This window comes from Protopterus annectens, chromosome 2.part1 (genome assembly GCF_019279795.1).
Source record: "Protopterus annectens isolate FY-2018-M chromosome 2.part1, PAN1.0, whole genome shotgun sequence".
NCBI classification, from domain to species: Eukaryota; Metazoa; Chordata; order Ceratodontiformes; family Protopteridae; genus Protopterus; species Protopterus annectens.
In genome coordinates this window covers 459,425,929-459,445,246 of record NC_056729.1, presented here as the reverse complement: position 1 = coordinate 459,445,246, position 19,318 = coordinate 459,425,929, and the positions used below count along the sequence as shown (strand labels likewise).

The window sequence follows — 19,318 nt, the reverse complement described above, 5'->3', positions numbered from 1 at the left end:
TCCTTACTAACCTACACACATCTCTTTGAACAAACTACAGTCATGCTACTATAAGATAGCTAAGTTTGTCTCCAATATGCTAACTTGCACACCATTGCCTGGCCATCAAATCTATAAACAAGCTAGAGTTCCCCCATTACCTGCAATTTACCCAAATTACTCTTACTCACAAATTGCTTTATAACCCTAATTACTACCCATCGCTTCAAACAATAATACAAACCTGCACCCCAAATCGTAACCTTAGGTCTTCCAAAAAACAACTCCTAACTGTAACTAAACCCAACAAAAGAGCCGGACAATGCCTTTATTCCCATATGATTGCTAAACTATTGAATGTCCTCCCTCACATATCACTCAATTAGACTCTATAATAGCATTCAAAAAAGCACTGGAAAGAATTATACCTCAATAACCAAGTCTGTTCCTGTACTAACAAGAGTAAACCATCTTAAATTATCATTTGCTACTTACCCTAACAACATCCTTGTTTTTCCTCTTAGTACTTGATCCCTTTTCCTTTTTGTAAGTCTCCATTTCCCCTCTATTTATTATTTAATTTAACTTTTACTATCCATAAAATATTCCACGTAATATTTCATACATAACTTTCTTAGTCCAAAGCATACTGATTGAAAAGTTCTAACTAGTGCATGTCAACCTTATGTCTATGTTTTTACTTAGTTGTGACTGTTACAATTAATGTCTGATTCCAAAATTTAAGAATATCAACAATTGTTTGGAGCTTTTTATTTGTAAATATTTTATTTTCTTCTGTAATTCTAATACATTTTGTAATGCATAAACTGAACAATAAAATTGTCTGCAATTGTGGAGCTTTTCTCCCCGGGCCTCCACTGAAAATGAGACTTTCTGGCCCAGTGGACTTTCATGGTCAACAAATGCCAATCAGTCAATCAATTAATCAATAAGGAAAGCTGGTGGTGGCATACAGACATCCAGGAAGTTATAAAAGAAAGAAGGAGTGTGGGTAAAAGTGGGAGATAGAAAAATCAATCCATGCTAGGAAGGAATACTGATTGGCTAACAAAGAGGCTAAGAAATGAGTTGCAATAGCAAAGAACAGGGCATGAAAAACACTCTACCAGCTTCTGGAAATTGACTCAGTAGGTGCTATAAAGAAACTATATTAGGTTGTAAGGCAAAGACAGAAAGATAAAAAAGATAGTCAGGCACCCTTCATAAGGGATGCCAGCAGCAACCTGCTCACCAGTCTACAGGACATCAAAGGCAGGTGGAAGCAGTACTTCCAAGAAAACCCCACAGAAGCTGTACTACCCCAGACACAGCCTACAATGAGAGAAGAAGAGGAGCCCACCCTAGAAGAAGTAAGAACAGCACTAAGGAAAATGAAGTCATGGAAAGCAGCAGGCTCAGATGAGGTCACAGCAGGTATGATAAAGATACTGAGTGAGATAGGGGAGAAATGGCTTCTAAGCTTACTAATAGTAGTGTGGAGAGAAAGGCCTTTCTCAGATAACTAGAGAATAAGCATACTAGTGCCAATGTACAAGAACAAAGGGAACATTCACAACTGCAAGCAATGCAGAGGTATCAAATTCGTCACATTGCATGAAAGCTCTGGAAATAAATGGATATGCAGATTAGTAGAAAGTAAGATTGGATTCAGATCTGGATGCAGCACAACTGACTCAATGGTTGCAGTGAAACAGATAATTTTTAAGAAGCTAGCAATGAAGAAAGAGTCCAACTGGACATTCCTAGATTTGGAGAAAGCATATGACAAGGTCCCAAGAAAGGTGATTTGGTCAGTTCTGCAGTGGTTCAAAGTCCTGGAAACATTGGTAGAATTAGTGCAGGCTAAGTACAAAGACCCAATGATTCAAGTACAAACAGTATTCAGTCTCATAGATGGGTTCCCAATGGGAATGGGTGTTTATCAGGGTTCAGCTCTGAACCTACTGCTGTTCATACTGGTGATGAATTACATTAGCAAACAAGTCAGAGGGGAGAGATCAACAAAGTTGCTGTATGTAGGTGATGTAGCATTACAGGCAGTCTCTGAGCAAGAACTTCAGAAAAGGATAGGAGAATGGAATGCAAAACTGATGGCACATGGGATGAAACTGAGTACAGATAAAATAGTGGTAATGGCAGTAAACTAGGGAAATCAGAAGAGGCTGAGAATTGAGAAGGAAGAGAAGTTAGTGAGATAGGTTACCAGCTTCGAGAATCTGGGAGGGGTGGTTGAGGAGAAGGGAAGTCTGAATGAAGAGGTCAAAGCTTGAAGCAGAAGGGTAGCAGCCAACTGGCACAGAGTGTCAGGTGTAGTGTATGATGGAAGAATGGCAAAGAAGCTGAAAAGTAAGGTGTATAAATCAGTGGTGCGATCAGTACTATTCTATGGTACAGAAACCTTGTCAGTAAAGGCAGAACAGATGAGGAAGCTAGAGATAATGGAAATGAAGTGCCTGAGATGGGTGGTAGGATGCACACTGTTGGACAGATGAAGATTTGGGACAGACAGGAAGAGGGCAAGAGGAAATGATTGCACTGAGCAAAGAAGGGGATGGATTGTGTGAGAGAAGATCTGCAACAGTCAGGCATGAGTGTTGAAGAAGGCAGAATTGAGAGAGATGGTGACAGTTAACATGATCCCTGACCCCATGTAGAAAATGGGAAAAAGGGATTGATGAAGATGATGATGATGAGTATGACTTCCGTCTGTGGTCTCCCCTGAAAGATGCCATTAGCCTAGTGTTATTAACGTGGTGAACAAAGTATAAATAAATATAAATAAATAAATGAATCTCACTTTGAATTTGCATCATACTCTTCTGCCTCTTTGATATAACATTTTCACTTGTCCCCCCTCTACCATCTTGTCTCGTTTCCCATCTCCTTGTGGCTGCATTTGTTATTTGTTTAATTCCTGCTCATCTGTGTTACAGGCATGCAGCCTTTCTGTCCTTTCTGGTCTTGCTGTCTTCCCTGAATGAATTTAAGAATCTTACATTACACTTCCTCCCAGTATCTCTGCATCTCCTCCCCTATGTCTAAAACTGCTCTTCCAGTCTATTTTTCTGCCTGTGTTGTTTGCCATTTGTGGAACTTTTGTTTAAACTTTAGGTCATCATCAATATTGTGTAGCTTGGACCATTCACCTTCCTGCTGCACTTATATAATTACAGTGTATTTCAGCTATGCAGCTGTTCCATTCATTTTTAGTTTATTTAATACATCTAGGATAGCTTTCTGAGTAATCCTTGAGCAGTTTTGTGAACATCCCTTCATAAGGGATAACTTTAAGTCTTTTTGTGTGCCTTATTATTTCATTTTTTTTTTAATTAAAAGAATGGAAATATGCTAAAACATGACTAGGTTTACCTTTTGCTGCTGCTTGCCACCATCCCACACTGTATATCCTCTCTCGTGATTTGATAATGATACAATCTCTCATGTAATAGCTGTATTTCAAAGTTCTTCAATTCAGCATCACCCACTCTCAATTGTATTCCAATAATCCCAATTGTATGTCTTCTAGAATGATTTCCCAGATGATTTCTCCTTATTTTTATTATGTCTGTTAGCTCATTTATTCTGTGAATCTGTTCCTGCAACACAGCTTTACTTGCTGTTTTATCTTTTTGTATATCTTTCAGCTTTTCTTGCATCCTTTCTACAGCTGTTTTTTATTGCTCTATTGCTTGCTTCAAGGAGCTAACACCCTTGGCTACTGCAATTAACTTTTCAAACAAATGCAAACTTCTTTCTTTCTTATTTGCATCTTTAAAAAGCAGCCCTCGTTTTCTTCTTTTGTTCCTTCTCATTCTTCTTGCTTTTTTCTCAGTTGTTTTTGCTCCCTCAGACCTCTAGTTTTATCCAAATTTCTCCCAGTGTTTCTGCATCACCTTTTCTTCTTCCAATCCATTTTTACTGCACGTGTTGTTTACCATCTGTGAAATACTTTGTCAAACTTTTGAACATCGTCCATATTGTGTAGCCTGAACCATTCCTCTTCCAGCTGCACTTCCAGTGTTAGCAACTGCAAAGGCAAGAACACTATCAGCTATGTGATAACTTTAGATACTACAGAAGGCAGAGATTGTCTATCTTGCACGCATTTACCTGAATTTGTAGTTGTTACAATATAAGTCTTGCATTAGTTTGGGCAGCAAGTTAAAAGAGCATTTTTTTCTCAGTTGACAGTGTTTTTAATGCCAAGTGATTCACTAGGCATTCTCAGAAAGAAGTGAGAAATGATTTTACTTAACAATCAGTGCACCTCATCTGGGCCTTATGTTTTTACTTTGCATGTGTTTTTATAACCACATCAAGCTATCTTATACCCAGAAGACTACAATCTTTACTTTGTCTGGTAGAGTCAATATGGGTGGCATTAGCTGAGGGCCAAATTTACTAGCTTTAGAAGTATTTGTCACTTCTAGTTGAAAGTATATGCTTGTATATTTAGCTTTAGTTTGTCGCCATTCTCCTTCAAGGAAGTCTTGACATTTTTTTGGCTTATATTTGAGGTGCGTGTCTCTTAATGTGCATTGCATCTATGTTTTCTTTTATAAAATATTGCTAACATTTTGTTTTATCTTTGAGTAAAACTTAGAGTAACTATAGTAAAGTTATGTGTCTGTATGATGTCTAAACTATCACTGTCCACTCAGCATAACATATAAATGTCTGATGATATATTCTTTTACAATAATGCTCAACAGTATGTTTTAACAGCAAATCATAACAGTATGTTTTAATATTTATGTGAATAGTTACTGACAGAGAAATTCTTTATATTTTTTTCAGGTATTCTGATTACTTCTCTACAACATGTTACTGCTAAGGGGGAAGATAAATTGACAAATCAAAGTACAACTTTTAGTAGTGAATTCACCTCCAAAACCTCTCCAACAGTCAGCATTGACTATAGCAGCCCAGAAGATATAACTAATACTTCTACTGCTGCTCTTAAAAATGTCAGTGACAATGCAAAAAAGGAGTTACAGGAAACCAGCACAACTGAAACACTGTTCACTTTGTCCACAGATATTACTGGGACTGTTACGAATTCAGAAGGTAAATAAATGTTAGGTTTTCATAATTTCAGTGTTCCTTTTCAGTGAATAGTGCATACCATCCAATAAAAATATTTAGTTTCACATGGTTTATTTCCTAGTAAATGCAAGATGCATAATTTCCTTAAATGGCCTTCCATTTGATTTGGAAAATATTACACTGTTTTTAATGAAAGCTTTGGTCACTGTCCTATAAGACTAGTAATAATCCAGCATTACGTGACTCAAAGCAAACTCTTGCTACTATTATTTGTCTATGCATTCCTTCTGTGAGACATTTAACTCTCATCCCACTGCTGTTGCAATAATGCTACTTAATGATAGCATTTGTTATGGTTTTGTCATGTTGCATCTTTCGGCTTTCCCCGGTTAGGGGTCACCACAGCGGAACTCTGGTCCACTAATGATTGGCAGTAGATTTTTACATGCCGAGCTGCCTTCTCTGAAGCACAACCTTCAACGAAGGTACACCCATTTATGCATGTCTCCACACAGAAGATGTTTTAGCTGAGAATCGAACAGGACGTCTTACTGTGAGGCGGCAACGCTACCGCAGCACCACCATTTGTCATGCATAGTAATAATGTACTTTTATGTCACGTATAATAAATGCATTTTATTCTGAGGGTTCATGCACTGACTACAGGAATTAAATTCCCTAAACTGGTCTGTTCCAAAATAGTTATTGCAAAGATATTGGGTATTGAACCTGGCTGTGAGAAAGGAGTGTCACCAGTAATATGTGAAATAACACACCACACTACAGAAAGAGTACCCAGGCAGCAGCAAAGTCTTTTCAAGCCAAACATGAGCTGTTTTCAGATGAATGAAAATGTGGTGAGTGACTAACTGCAACCAAAAGCAACTTTAGCATAGAAGAGAGAAAAGCATGCGCATAGCTATGCAAATGATTGCACGAATACAAAGTGGTGATTAATAAAAGAAAATAACATGGTGGTGTAGTCACATGATGAGCATTGCTAATAAATTATCATATTAATAAGTGTCTATTTATCCTAACAATATGCCTCTCAATGAAGCCTGTTTATTTTAAGGGCAGCAGGCTAAATTGGTAATCAGCAAAGGCTTTTAAAACTTCCACTAGGTTTTTTAAACTTTGACTTAATTATTTTAGTCAGGGGTGCAGTGGTGAAGTTCCTTGTATGGATGGGGTTCGTACCCCAATTTAAAAATACATTCACAGCTTTCCTATTCAGTCAAATGGTCTTCTAAAACAAGTGTTCCATTAGGCTGAACCATATTCACATTGATACTGTATATAATAACAGCAAGAAGAATAAAACTAATGAAGAAAGGAAGAAGAGAACTAAATTGCTGTTTTGCTAATCAGTCACATGGTCCCAGCCAAGAAAAGAGCATAATGATTAATCCATAAGCCTATCTGCAATACAACAGAATCTCCATTTGGCTGTAAGGGCCATAAAAATTATCCAGTGACAAGGAAAATGGTTTTAAAGTTTGTATTTAATATTAGCCCTACATGCTGTATCATAGGATCTATACTTGGATTTTACCTTTAAACCCACTTCGGTCAAATCTTCTAAAAGTCTCTTTAACTAAAACAAAAAGTCTTGAGATCCGTACTTTGCTCTTAATCTGCTAAGAAAATGTACACATTTCCATACACACATGGTTTCAATGGCTTGAACTATTTACATACAGAGAAGTACTCAGAAATATTAAATGTTATGGATTCCACAATGTGACACACCTACAACAACTTATCTGTGTAGTAAGTTTATCAGTATACCAGTATTTTCAGAATGAGGCTGCCTAGTAATTTTTTGTTGTCATGTTAAAGACGGTAGTCATGTCACAGAAATTTAGGGAAGGGGGCCTTGCTAATATGCCTTACATGGTCAATGTCATAGGAAAGGTAAGGAAGTGTTCCTGAGACTGCATACCAGGCATTCTGAGCAGGCTAAAGGCAGGCAATACAGCAAAGTGCAAGCACATTACATCATGCAAATGAGGAGGAAAGGTGAAGATATTAATGTGTGAAACGAGAAAATAGCAAGCAGAGGTAGGCACCTAGGGGTACTACAAAGGAATGATAGGCTGGGAGGAAGAAGGGCACACTTTTTTGTACAGTCATTATTTTTTATATATGTGAAGAGGAAGGGTAGATCACAAAGCAAATTAGGAGCATTTGGAAAGGATAGAGGAAGTAGAGAAGGTGACACGGGTGGACTAACAGTTCTTAAATGCAAACATAGACAGATGGGACATTATGGACACATAGGGTGGGGAAAATTGTGGAGATGTACAGACATATAGAGGGTGGACAACCAGTTATGGGGTGGTTTGAGTTATAGTCAAGCTATGGGAAATGACATACAAGGGAAGTAAACACCTGAAAGGGGGTTAAGGTATGATACAGGGGGCATACCAAACTTGATAATAGCCCAATAGAACATTAGTCACCCATCTTGTTCATGTCATGGGCAGATTCTGCCCTGTTTGTCTAATGGTCAGGGCCTGCCAGTTGTATGATTCTACCAGCCAAACATGGAGACACTGATATTGTATCAGTACAGGTATCCAAATGCCAGAACACCTTGGACACAACCAGTGTCTGCATCTGAAGGTGGCTGACCAAAGAAGATACCTCTAAGCCATTCTCAGAAGAAAAGCCTCACACCCCTCTCTGAGATGTGCCATAAATAAGACTTCCAGATTGCCTTGATATGAGTGATCTACATCCCACTGCTACTGATGACCCAGCAACCAGATGTGTCAGCTGGATCAGACATAGGTATCCTCTGCCACTTTTCTGTCTCTGTCACAGATAGACTTGCAGTGGGCAAGAAAAATCAGAAAGAGAAGACACAGAACATATTAGTATGCATGTATAGTACTCATAGAACTGCAATTAAGCATTGTAGTAAAGCACATAGTATACATACCCTGCTGGTGGCAGAGGTGTTCAGTCCTTCTGTGGAAGACTTTTCTGTAAGAGAAAGAAGGGAGAACTTAGTGCACATATGTACCTGTGAAAATAAAAGAAAGAAAACAAATGCACAACAGTGAGAGATAAACTATTAATGTCTAGTGCTTTCAGTACATAGCTGGCACAATCTCCCTAACATCTGACTCCCAGTTGTGAAGCAGGTCAGTGTGGAGTTGGAGTAGATCAGTGTACCTGTGCCTGCACTGTTGCCTAGAATGTATTTGCCTGTGGCATCCCTCATTATCCTGCTATGCCGGTGTTAGGTATCCACTTTATACAGTGGCTCAGCAGGTACCTGTCAATTTTCTTATGGCAATATATATAGAAAATTCATAGTTTTTCTCTCTTAAACCAGACAGGAGTCCTGTTGATCCCAGCATTTAAGTAGGCTATGTCCACTCAACAGGTCAACACATGTTATCACTGAAAGCATGGCCACATAGTTGGATATGACTTGATGTATTGTAGGGCTCTGACAGTGCACTAAAGAAATTATCGATAGCACAGAGTCATGATAATGTGAACTTAAAAAGCATGAGCATGAGGTACACACATCTCATTAGCACCAGAGCAAGCAGGGGTGAGTAGGCTAGCCTTGCTTATGTATAACAGTGCAATACTTTATAGTAGCAATTCAAAGACACTTGTACTAGATTCTATCAGCACCCTCACTGTTGCATTTTGAGGCCCATTTATCATGATACAAAGTGTGGTTATCATATTGCAGGAGACTGTGTTAAGACAAGCATGTCACCCTAACTGTTGCATTTTGAGGCCCATTTATCATGATACAAAATGTGGTTATCATATTGCAGGAGACTGTGTTTAGACAAGCATGTCAGGAAGCAAGAATGCACTGAGGAAGACATTCCGCTTCCATACAGGTATACTACAGGAAGAGAAGATGCCTGATAATGTATCAATCCAGAGTATGGAACATCCATGGTGGATGTCAGAAACAGGGACAAAACAAATCAGTAGATGTAGGTGAAGAAACATAGCACAAGGGCATGACAGTTTCATGTCCAGATGTGGAGGTAAGGGACTGCAAGGGAATATAGCACAAGGGCATGACAGTTACATGTCCAACTATGGGGGAGACCTGTACAGGAAACACAGTATAAGGACATGATGATAGTTACATGTCCAGCTCTCTGTAGAGGTGGTGACAGAAAACATGTCACAAAGGCATGATTATAAGATGTCCAGCTTTGGAGGTGCACTCTGGGTCCTATGTGACACGAAACAGAAGATGTAATGATCACTGTTCACATAAAGGTTACATCAGATCTATGAATATGAAGAGTGGGAAGGAGAAATAGAGCATGCACAGCAATGCAGGCTGCCAACAGAATGCTGCAAGACAGTGGCCAGTTGTAACACAATTCAGCCATGGACAGGCACATTGGCATTGGCTGTGGGGGAGGGGGAGATGTACTTACATATGGGTAGCTAAGCAAAGGCAAGTGCACACACACACACACACACACACACACACACACACACACACACACACACACACACACACACACACACACACATACACACACACACACACACACACACACACACACACACACACACACACACACACACAGACATGCTCATGCATGCATGCATACATTCATTCATCCATCCTCAACCCCTTTTCCCATTTTGCACCTGGTGTCAGGGTGTCATTTCAGCAGTGACAATCATCTTGAGCCAAGGTTTACATCACTGGGTGGCTTGCCCTGCCACATTAGTTCATTCGTACCAATCACTCTTGCAGTCATTCTCACCTACGGCCAATTTGGAGTGTCCAATGCACCTACTGCATGTTTTTGTAATGTGGGAGGAAACCGGGGCACCCAGAGGAAACCCACATGACTGCAGGGAGGACATGTAGACTCTGTACAGAAGGCCTCCCAGCCGAGAATCAAATTGGAGAACATCTTGCTGTGAGGCGACAATGCTGTGCATGCATACATATATACATACATACATACATACATATCGCATCATTTTATGACTCCTTTAGCTCTTTAGCCTACTACAAGAACACAGAAATATTTGTTGATGTTTCACTGTCTTCACTGTCTGTCCTGGGCAGATAAAAAAAATAGAAGTGAGTGAGTGAGTTGGTCTGCTTTAGAGCCAGTCTGCCCTCTAACAGTCTTGACTCACGTCTGCAATTCCACAGGCTAGGAGGCATCTTACTGCTGAAAAGTTCTGTCGGAAGACAGCTTGCAGCTTATTTCCAATAAATACATGACTACTGTAATACTGAAGAGTAATTCCTGCATTTGCTGTTATAATGGTTTACTACACTAGTGCACTTTCTTTTTAGCATGCTACTAGGATTGATCACATCCAACATGCATCTTTTATGTGAAAAAATGTGTACATACAATGTGGGTGATGTCTGGTTACATTTAAATATATTTACTTTTGTGAAGGACATGGTTCTAGTAAAATAAAAGTTACATGAAATTTTACTCTATCCGTTTATCTTACTTATTGCTTTAACTGTAGGCTTTCTATGTTTCCTTACAGAAACTTGTTAGTAAATATACAAACCCTAATACTATTTACATATTTTGCTTGTGCGTGCTCATTTAATTTGTTATTTTGCTATACATATTCTTTTTGAAAAATCACTTTATTTTATTGGATTCTCTGACTGAGTCTGAAAAAAAGTCCAGTAAGATCATTGCTCTATATTGTTGATAAAATAAAGCAGATGTGTGTGTGTGTGTGTGTGTGTGTGTGTGTGTGTGTGTGTGTGTGTGTGTGTGTGCGTGTGTGTGTGCGTGCGTGTGTGTGCACGCGCGCGCATGTGCACACACGCATGTGTGTGCATGTGTGTGTTTATGTATATATGTTAAATATAGATAAATATAGATGTATTTGTGAAGAAATTAGACACTATTTGTGCTAGCATGTTTAGCTGAGTTTTTGTATATGGTTTCAGATTAACCTGTGTATTATATGTCAGCATGACTAGCTATGATATTGTAAATAAGTTCTTATATATTGTTTTATAATCTGTACAGAATGTTTTAAAGACGTGAACAGTGTCCTTTTACATTTCTAACTGTGCAAGTTTGTGATGAAACATCGTAAAGGCATACTGTCTCAGATTCAGCTAAATGTCATCAGAATGTTGACAGTTGCTGTGTGTTTCTGTCAGAAGCTGAAAGACATGAAGAAACTTTTTGAAAACAGATGTTAATTGATTTTCAAATTATGAAATGAAACTTAGAAGCAGAATAGTTTTGACAATTAGGCTAATCTATAAAACAGTCTGCTGTAGTCAATTACAGATGTCAGTAGTCAGTTACAGAAGTCAATTGTCTGTTAACAGCCACTGACAGATGTACTGTGTAGTGGATACCCAAAAAGGACTCACCGTGAACTGTAAGCCTGCTTTTGCTCTGTTGTAGTAATTTAGTTAGATTAGGGACAATGTTCTTTTGTCAGACAGGAAAATTATAACTAAACAGTTAGATCAGTTAGAGTATTTCTAAGTGTTGGATTTCTATCCTTCAGTATTGATTTCATTTTCCTGGTGATTGAGCTCTGTTGATTGGTTCATAGGTTCATAGATTCATAGGTTGGTACTAGGCTATCAGCCCTAGGGCCTATACAAGCCTAGCCATAACAATTCTCTGGCTATTTCTTCCCACACTATTTACTTCCCTGAACCCCTGTCTAGCAGGGCGACTGACGTGATCCCCAGGGTGAATTTCCTTTTTACCATCCAATTGTCAAGGTTCCTTTTGAAGAGGGCCAAAGAGGCACTCTGATTGACATGTATGGGCAGTCTATTCCAGAGTCTGGGGAGTCTCTGGGTCAGGAACCTATCCCTCCAGCATGTTTTGTTTATTGTGATGACAATGTTTAGATCTCTGGAGTGTGTGGCTCTGAGGGATTGGGATTTCTTTAAGTGTAGCATGTCCAGCAGCTCTGGGTTTGACATGGCCTTGTATGTTAAGCAGAGATTGCCTCTGAGTAGACGATATGCGACAGAGTATAGCTAGAGTTTTCTAAGGCGGTCAGCGTAGGGCTTCTGCTTTAGGCATGTGATTCTTTTAGTGAGGTATTTCTGCGGCCTTTCCAGTTGTTGCAGATGTCTTGAGAGGTAAATTCCAAATGGGGCACTATATTCTATAATGGGCCTAATGAGGGATGAGTACAGTGGGACAATGACCTCCTTTTTTCTGGATGAAATGCCCTTAGTGACGAGGTGTGCCACATAGAAGGATTTTCTGACTGTTGTGGCGATGTGGTTATCGAAGGTGAGACCACTGTCCACATGTGTCCCTAAGTCTCTTATCACACTTTCGGTGTTTAGTGTACTGCCACCTATGTGGTAATTCACGGGTTCATGTTTTTTTCCCAAAGGGGATAACTATACATTTCTTGGCATTGAGCTTGAGTCCATGGCTCTGGCAGCAAGCATCTGTTTCTGTAAGGCCCTTTTGTGGAGTATCCACATCATTTGGGGAATTCAATAATGTCTCCCAGTTTGCAGTCATCTATGAACTTTGTTAGCCAGAGTCCCTTAGTGGTGGCCTGTACTTCAGAGAAGTAGATGCCAAACAAGAGCAGTCCCAGGACTGAACCCTGAGGTACTCCACTTGTCACTTGTCTAGAGATGGATTCGGAGTCGGCTACTTTTACAGTGTGAGTTCTGTCAGTAAGCCAGTTGGCAACCCATTGGGTGACGTAGGGATTAATGCCCAGCTTAGTAAGTTTATCTATGATTCCAGAGTGGGAGATGGTGTCAAAAGCCTTGGCGAGGTCTAGATAGGCTGTATGGACCACCTTACCCTTGTCCATGGCTCTGGAGACTGATTCAAAGAAGCCAATCAAGTTCAGGAGACAAGACAAGATCGGCCCTTCATGAACCCAAACTGGGTGGGGTCCAGTGTTTGAAGGTTGCCAATGTCTTTGTTTATAAGTTCCTTGATAATACGTTCCATGGCCTTGCAGATAAGGCTCATCAGACTGATGGGATGGTAGTTTCTGGAATCCAAGGTGGATCCTCCCTTGTGGAGTGGGATAACTGTAGCTCTGCGCCACTCAGTGGGCACGAAACCTGAGGTGAGGCTATGGCTAAACATGACCCTTAGGTGAGGTGGAAATTACTGTTTTATATTTTTAATAATTTTGCTCAATATTAAATATTTTTTATTAACTTACACTGTGGCTGGTCAATCAGTAGTTTTCTTTGGTAATCTGAGAGTGCTTATACTTGGTTTGATAATTCCCAGGGCCACACCAAAAGCCTTGCTGCTTATGTCATTTTCTACTATTTCTTTTAATATTTAATTTTTATAATTGAACACCCCTTTAGAAGTGTATGAAGACATTTTGATTGGTGGCAGCATTCCATATTATTTTGGGGAAGGGATGCAGCTGGAAATCTGTGTCAGGTTTTTGGAAATCTGTGTCAGGTTTTTCCAGAAGTGTTTGGATGTGCGAGATTTAATTTATTTAAGCATGAATGTATCAGAGATCTTAAACTGGGACACATTGTTCTGAAGTGTGTAATAAGAAGTTACATTAGGGGTGGACAGAAGTATACAGTCCAGTTCCAAGGCTATAGAGCATGTTCCTGTTGTTCTCTTAGTGGAAAATTGTGAAATATTACTCCTGTTTAAATGACAGTTCACAATGGAGTCAGTAGTGAGGATTGAAGTGCCTTAGTTACTGACCCAGCATAGTAAGGGACGTCACACGATTTGGTGGCAGTTCAGTGGGATATTATCTGGACATCACAGTATGTTGTAACATCATTATGCAATTCCACTAAAAATAGTTCAGTATTTGCATTTGAAAAACCCAAAACAATGAAAAACATAAAACATTAAAAAAATAATAATAACTGCTCAAAGAAAGAAACAAACTGTTTCCTTCTCAGATTGCTAAAGCTAAAATCCCACCAAACTTTCATGAATAGTGGTTGTGTTATGGAAAGTGTTTTAGTAAGGTGTTGGGTTAGGGCTAGGATTAGGGTTTGGTAGTTATACGGTTAAGATTAGGATTAGCACATATTTGTAAGGTGGTGCATGTTGGACTTTGGTATACAGTTTTATTGCATACCAGCCTTACTCCTCAATGCACAATATTCATGAATCCTGCTCTAAGACTCTTATTTCCTGGCTAAGTCACAAAGTTTTTTTTTTCAGTCATTTCAGCACTACACTGTTGTCCATTTCAGAGTGACAAATTAAGTTTAATTAGTCTAATTTTACATGTATTTTTGCAACTGCATGTACTACTGTCTGGCGACTGGTGCAGAGTTAAGGCTGTTAGCTGCAGTTTCTATGATACAGAGTTTGATTCTGTTCGACTTTAAAGAATTAAATAAATGGTATAGTTCTTTTGAATTTGCATAGCCTCTTTAATAGTCCATTGACTGCAAGCCTATTAATGATCTATAAATATATGCAACAGAGGAGGGAAAAAACATTAATCAAAAGAAGTTGTAAACATTATAGGACAGGTATCATAAGAACAGTTTAAGAGTTTTTAAGAGAAAAAAAATGTTTTTGGCTGAGGAACCATTTAAAACATATAGTGGTAGACAAAAGGAGACCACTGTTTTGAAACCGTTAAACCACTAAAAGGAAGCAGGCTTATAGTCATACATTTACAAAATATCTGCAAATGCCTCTCAGTGCACAGCTATCCACATCCACATTCTTCATAAGAATGCAATTTCATCTGAATTTCATCTGAAAAATGTGTAACAACACAAGTATTTGCATCCATAAAGCTAGCTTGTTCTTTTGCTCAGACACATGTGTGAAACACAGTAAAAGAGAATGCTGCATCCTTTTATGTCAGACTAATTTGTTTTGCATTTTAAAGCATTTAATGGCTGTTGGAAAAAAACAGAATCATAGGGGAGTACTAAGCGAACTGCCCTTTCAAGCCTAGCCAATTATCCCCTACGAGACACAAACCTTGCACTTTGTGCTTGCAAGGAAAACACCTTAACCATTAGGCCATTCTCTCAGCCATAATTTACAACAGTCAAAAAATGTGCTGATCCCTTACTGTAGCTCACCATTTCCACTATGCATTAGAAATGACAAAAACTAATGCCCAAAATATAAAAGGGAGAAACAGTAAACTGCAAGCATTTTTTTTTTGCATGGATGGGCTAGCCCCTTTACCCCCTAGCATGGGGGAGGGTGATCATCAATCCTTCTTTAGTTATATATATAAACTCCACCATTGCATTAGTGCTGACACACACTTAGAAATCATGACTCAGTAATTTCTTAATAAAAACAGCAATTGGCATCATGCTTATTGGCGTCTTTTGCTTAGGGCTATTGAAACTAAAGGAATTTCACTTCAACCACCCAGCAACTGTATACCCTGATCCACTGCTCTAGGAGACATAATAAATTGCTTTTACTTCCTGATGGATGGTTCAAATGATGTCACCAAATCAAGGAATGCTGGTCAGGAAAATGTAAGCCTACAGGTTTGAAATTCAGCATTGCTTTATACATAACATATGCCTCCAGCACTTTATCTTCTTATAACTGCTGGCAGTGTTGCACAGAACAGTCAATAATATTGTTTTCATGATTTCTGTTCCAGTTTTAATTTATTTGTATTTTAGAGCCTTATATTCTAAACTATCCTTTTCCGTATCTGACACTTTGTCTGATGAGCCATTTAGGGCTGAGAGAAATATATCTCGGTCTAGCTATCCTGTTTTCATTATAGAATGTGTTGCATATACCCATAAAGTGTATGTATTTATTTAGTTAATTTTGTATATCTATCTCTCTCTCTCTCTATATATATATATATATATATATATATATATGTATATATATATATATATATATATATATATATATACATATATATATATATATATATATATATATATACATATATATATATATATATATATATATATATATATACATACAAATATATATATATATATATATAAATACATATATATATATATATATATATATATATATATATATACATACAAATATATATATATATATATATATATATATATATATATATATATTTTTTTTTTTATTTAGTTATTTATTTCACATAATGTGTACATCCAGTACAAGTAATTTATTTCTTTCTGGTTCTTTTTTCCTGTTTCTTTCTCTCCCTCAGTTTCTTTTTTTTATATGTAGAATTCTGCACAAAGTTTCATACTGCTACCTTGCAACATGCAATGTAATATTATTCATATTAGGTGAAAAAAAAACTAGAACATCCAATGCCAAACTAAGATAGCAGACAATTTGAAATGGACAATGCAGGAAAATAATTTTCAAAGAAAAAAATAATAATGACAAACCCAAGGCCACACATTACATACCAATAAATGAATGTACTTACTATGGCAATATCTAGGGCTTGAGTTGGTACCTCTCTGACTACCTCTCTTATTTCAGTCTTTGGTAAGCCAGTTGTTGCACTATATGCCCCATACTAGAAACATGTGACGTATTTCCATGTAATCAGCGTTCTGTTCTGAAATAATGAACTGAGTCAAGATTGAAATTTATGTGGATTTAAAACTTCACCCTCCTGCCACATTTCTCAGTGATCCTAATTCCCTTTTTTGCTTCATCTTATGACATCTAATGCATATTCTGTCTCATTTTTTTAGGTTTGAGTAAAGGTGACATGTTAGGAGCTGCATTTAATACTCTAAACAGGGTATTGGTAGTTGTTACACTCAGTGTTGTACTCCCTTCACTGCTCCAGTGTGCAGTACTTTGCATTTCTTTGCATCAGAGATAAACTGCACTATTTCTGATGGCTCTGGCTTTACTACACGTATTCTTCTCATCCCTTCCACACATTTGTGTCTTATCAGCCATTGTGGCTTCATTGTGACACATGCAGCTAGATATGCATTTTGTTCCCGACCATCTCCTATCACTTTCAAAGGCATTAAAAAGGACAGTGCAAAACCATATTATGTGATACACCATGATAAATCAGAGTACTTATTGTGAATGAATTGTGAACATCATTGTATCTTAACTTATCAGGCTAACTGGCTGAACATATTAGGAAGGTCCTCATATCTTCAAAATACATTCACATGTACACTACTCAACAAAGGAGTTTGTCTTCCTCTTGCTAATAAGCTAAAAGCCCTGTTATTAGCATATAGTCTCAGAAATCAGTCAGCACTCAAACTTCATAGTCCCTTATTTACTCTAACACCATACGAAAAAAATATTACAAATTACCTCCTGCTATCTGGAAATGCCTTTCCCAAGAAATAGCCTCACACTTTTCAACAAAAAATTAAAGGAACATTTGCAACTACAAAATAAATGAACTGTTTTAGAGATGTAGGGCAATATAATCAAGTGTCAGAATCTTAAATCTAAATATGAAGTGAACTGCTGAGCAAAACAGAAGTGCAGTACACAATGGAGAAGGGGGGAATGACATACGCATAGATATCAGCTTGAAACACTTGAACTCAAGATATGTGAAACTCAGACAGGATAGGTGGAGTGTACTGACCTATGCCAGTCCTGACATAATCAGAGGAGGGGTCAGTGTTCCTGTATTATAATCTGAATGCTATGAAAAATATTCAGCCTTCAGTGAATTTGAACCATCAACTCCGTCCAATTACATAAAATCCCACACTTCATTAACAAGGTGAACCACATAAACACTCACACTGAAAGTGTCAGGGAAGTACACAACAGGTAGCTGTTAACTGTTTGCAGACTGAAAACAGAAAAGTGAAATGCAACCATACAAGCCTGACTAGATTGGACCCTCACCACCCACCCCCACCACCCAATGCACTGACACCGTATACAAATCATTTCATGCACAAACTGAACCATGGAAGCAATCAGTCTAAAAGTAGACTAATAGCAGCTAATTCCACTTTACATAGGACTTGAAATCTGTTGGACTTCTTTGTTGCTTTACCAGGAAACAACAATTTTATGAAGATCACTTCTATTTCCACCAGTAGAATTACTTATAAAAGCTATACATTTATATTTTAAACCTTGTTGGCCCATATTCTTGTAGATTAATTCACAGTGGTGACAGAACTGTGTCAACTTGTGAGATTATGAGCCTTAGTCCTTTATTATTGCATTTTTTCCATAAACAGTGTTACTAGTAAATTTCTGCATAGTCTACTGCCTTAAACTGAAGTGGAAGGTTAAAAGTGAGAGAATTGTCTCTGTTCCAGTTTGTTTGAGTACCTTTATATTCTGTTTATCTTTCACCTGCTTAAAGTTGCATTCTGTGCCTGTCCCATCTCCCACTGACACATTAAGCTAAAGTTTCTGAAAGAGCTCCAATGTTGCCTTTATTTGATTGTATGCCTCTCTAATTAGCCTGGTTGTTTTTCCTCAATCCTTCCACCCTTATTGCTGGTGTTGTTTTATAATATGGCTGTGTCTGTAGCCTCCAACCCTCATGTCAATCTTATTTCCAAAGTCCCTCCCTCCCGCCCCTCTTTTATTGCTATCGACTGTTGGGTATAAGCCATTTATGTACTCTTCCCACCCGTTGTTTTTCATAGATCCATGATACTGAGTGCTTCCCCAGCAAACCAGTATTGGTCTTGAGTAAACCACCTTTATTACATACTGTCTCCTGCTCAGTTTTCAGGAGCTCAGCAAAGCTTGGAGTCCTAGCTTGCATTCACGTAGTGGTTTTACTTGTATCCAGTGCCATCCAGGCAAAGTTAAGTTCCTTTGATTGTTAAATTTGACTTATGTTATGTTGAGTGATCTCTACTGTCTCCTGCTTTTATGTGCATCTCACGCTTTTTTAATTAAAAAAAAGTTCTACCTCTCAATGTAACTGTTGTAAGACTGTCTTGAAATTGCTTTTATCAAAGGATTTCCAGCTAGTTGTTTTAAGTGTTTGTGGTAGCATTGTACTTGTGGGTCTCTGCTACTATGTTTTTACATTAGGAGGAGTGGGTTTATTCATCCTTTGGCAAGAGTTGCTTGCCTGGTGTATCTCAGTTGGGAAAGACACAAAGGGACACATAGTGTAGTCATGTTAATGGCTAGAGGGCTCATTAGTTAGTTTTCTATTTTTTTCTATGTTGCTATAAATTTTACGTTTGTGTGGGTTAACAGTACCTGTACAGTAACAAATACCTTGAAAAAAACAGTTCATAAAACTGCAGCATGTAAATAGAAATATAGTGCAAATACCTTGTGTGGCAACAAGCTAAGAGCAGCTAGATGGGAGGCAAGTGGCAATGCCTATAGATATAGTTGAA

The 19,318-nt window shown here is 38.1% G+C and overlaps 1 protein-coding gene across 1 annotated transcript in view; it reads left to right on the top strand.

The window, feature by feature from the left end:
- LOC122794104 overlaps window positions 1-19,318 on the top strand; it is a 1,019,538-nt gene that overhangs the window by 144,747 nt on the left and 855,473 nt on the right. Inside the window, exon 2 of the mRNA XM_044062251.1 lies at window positions 4,798-5,067. Within this exon, the coding sequence (XP_043918186.1) occupies window positions 4,798-5,067 (270 nt within the window). The remainder of the gene's footprint in view (window positions 1-4,797; window positions 5,068-19,318) is intronic.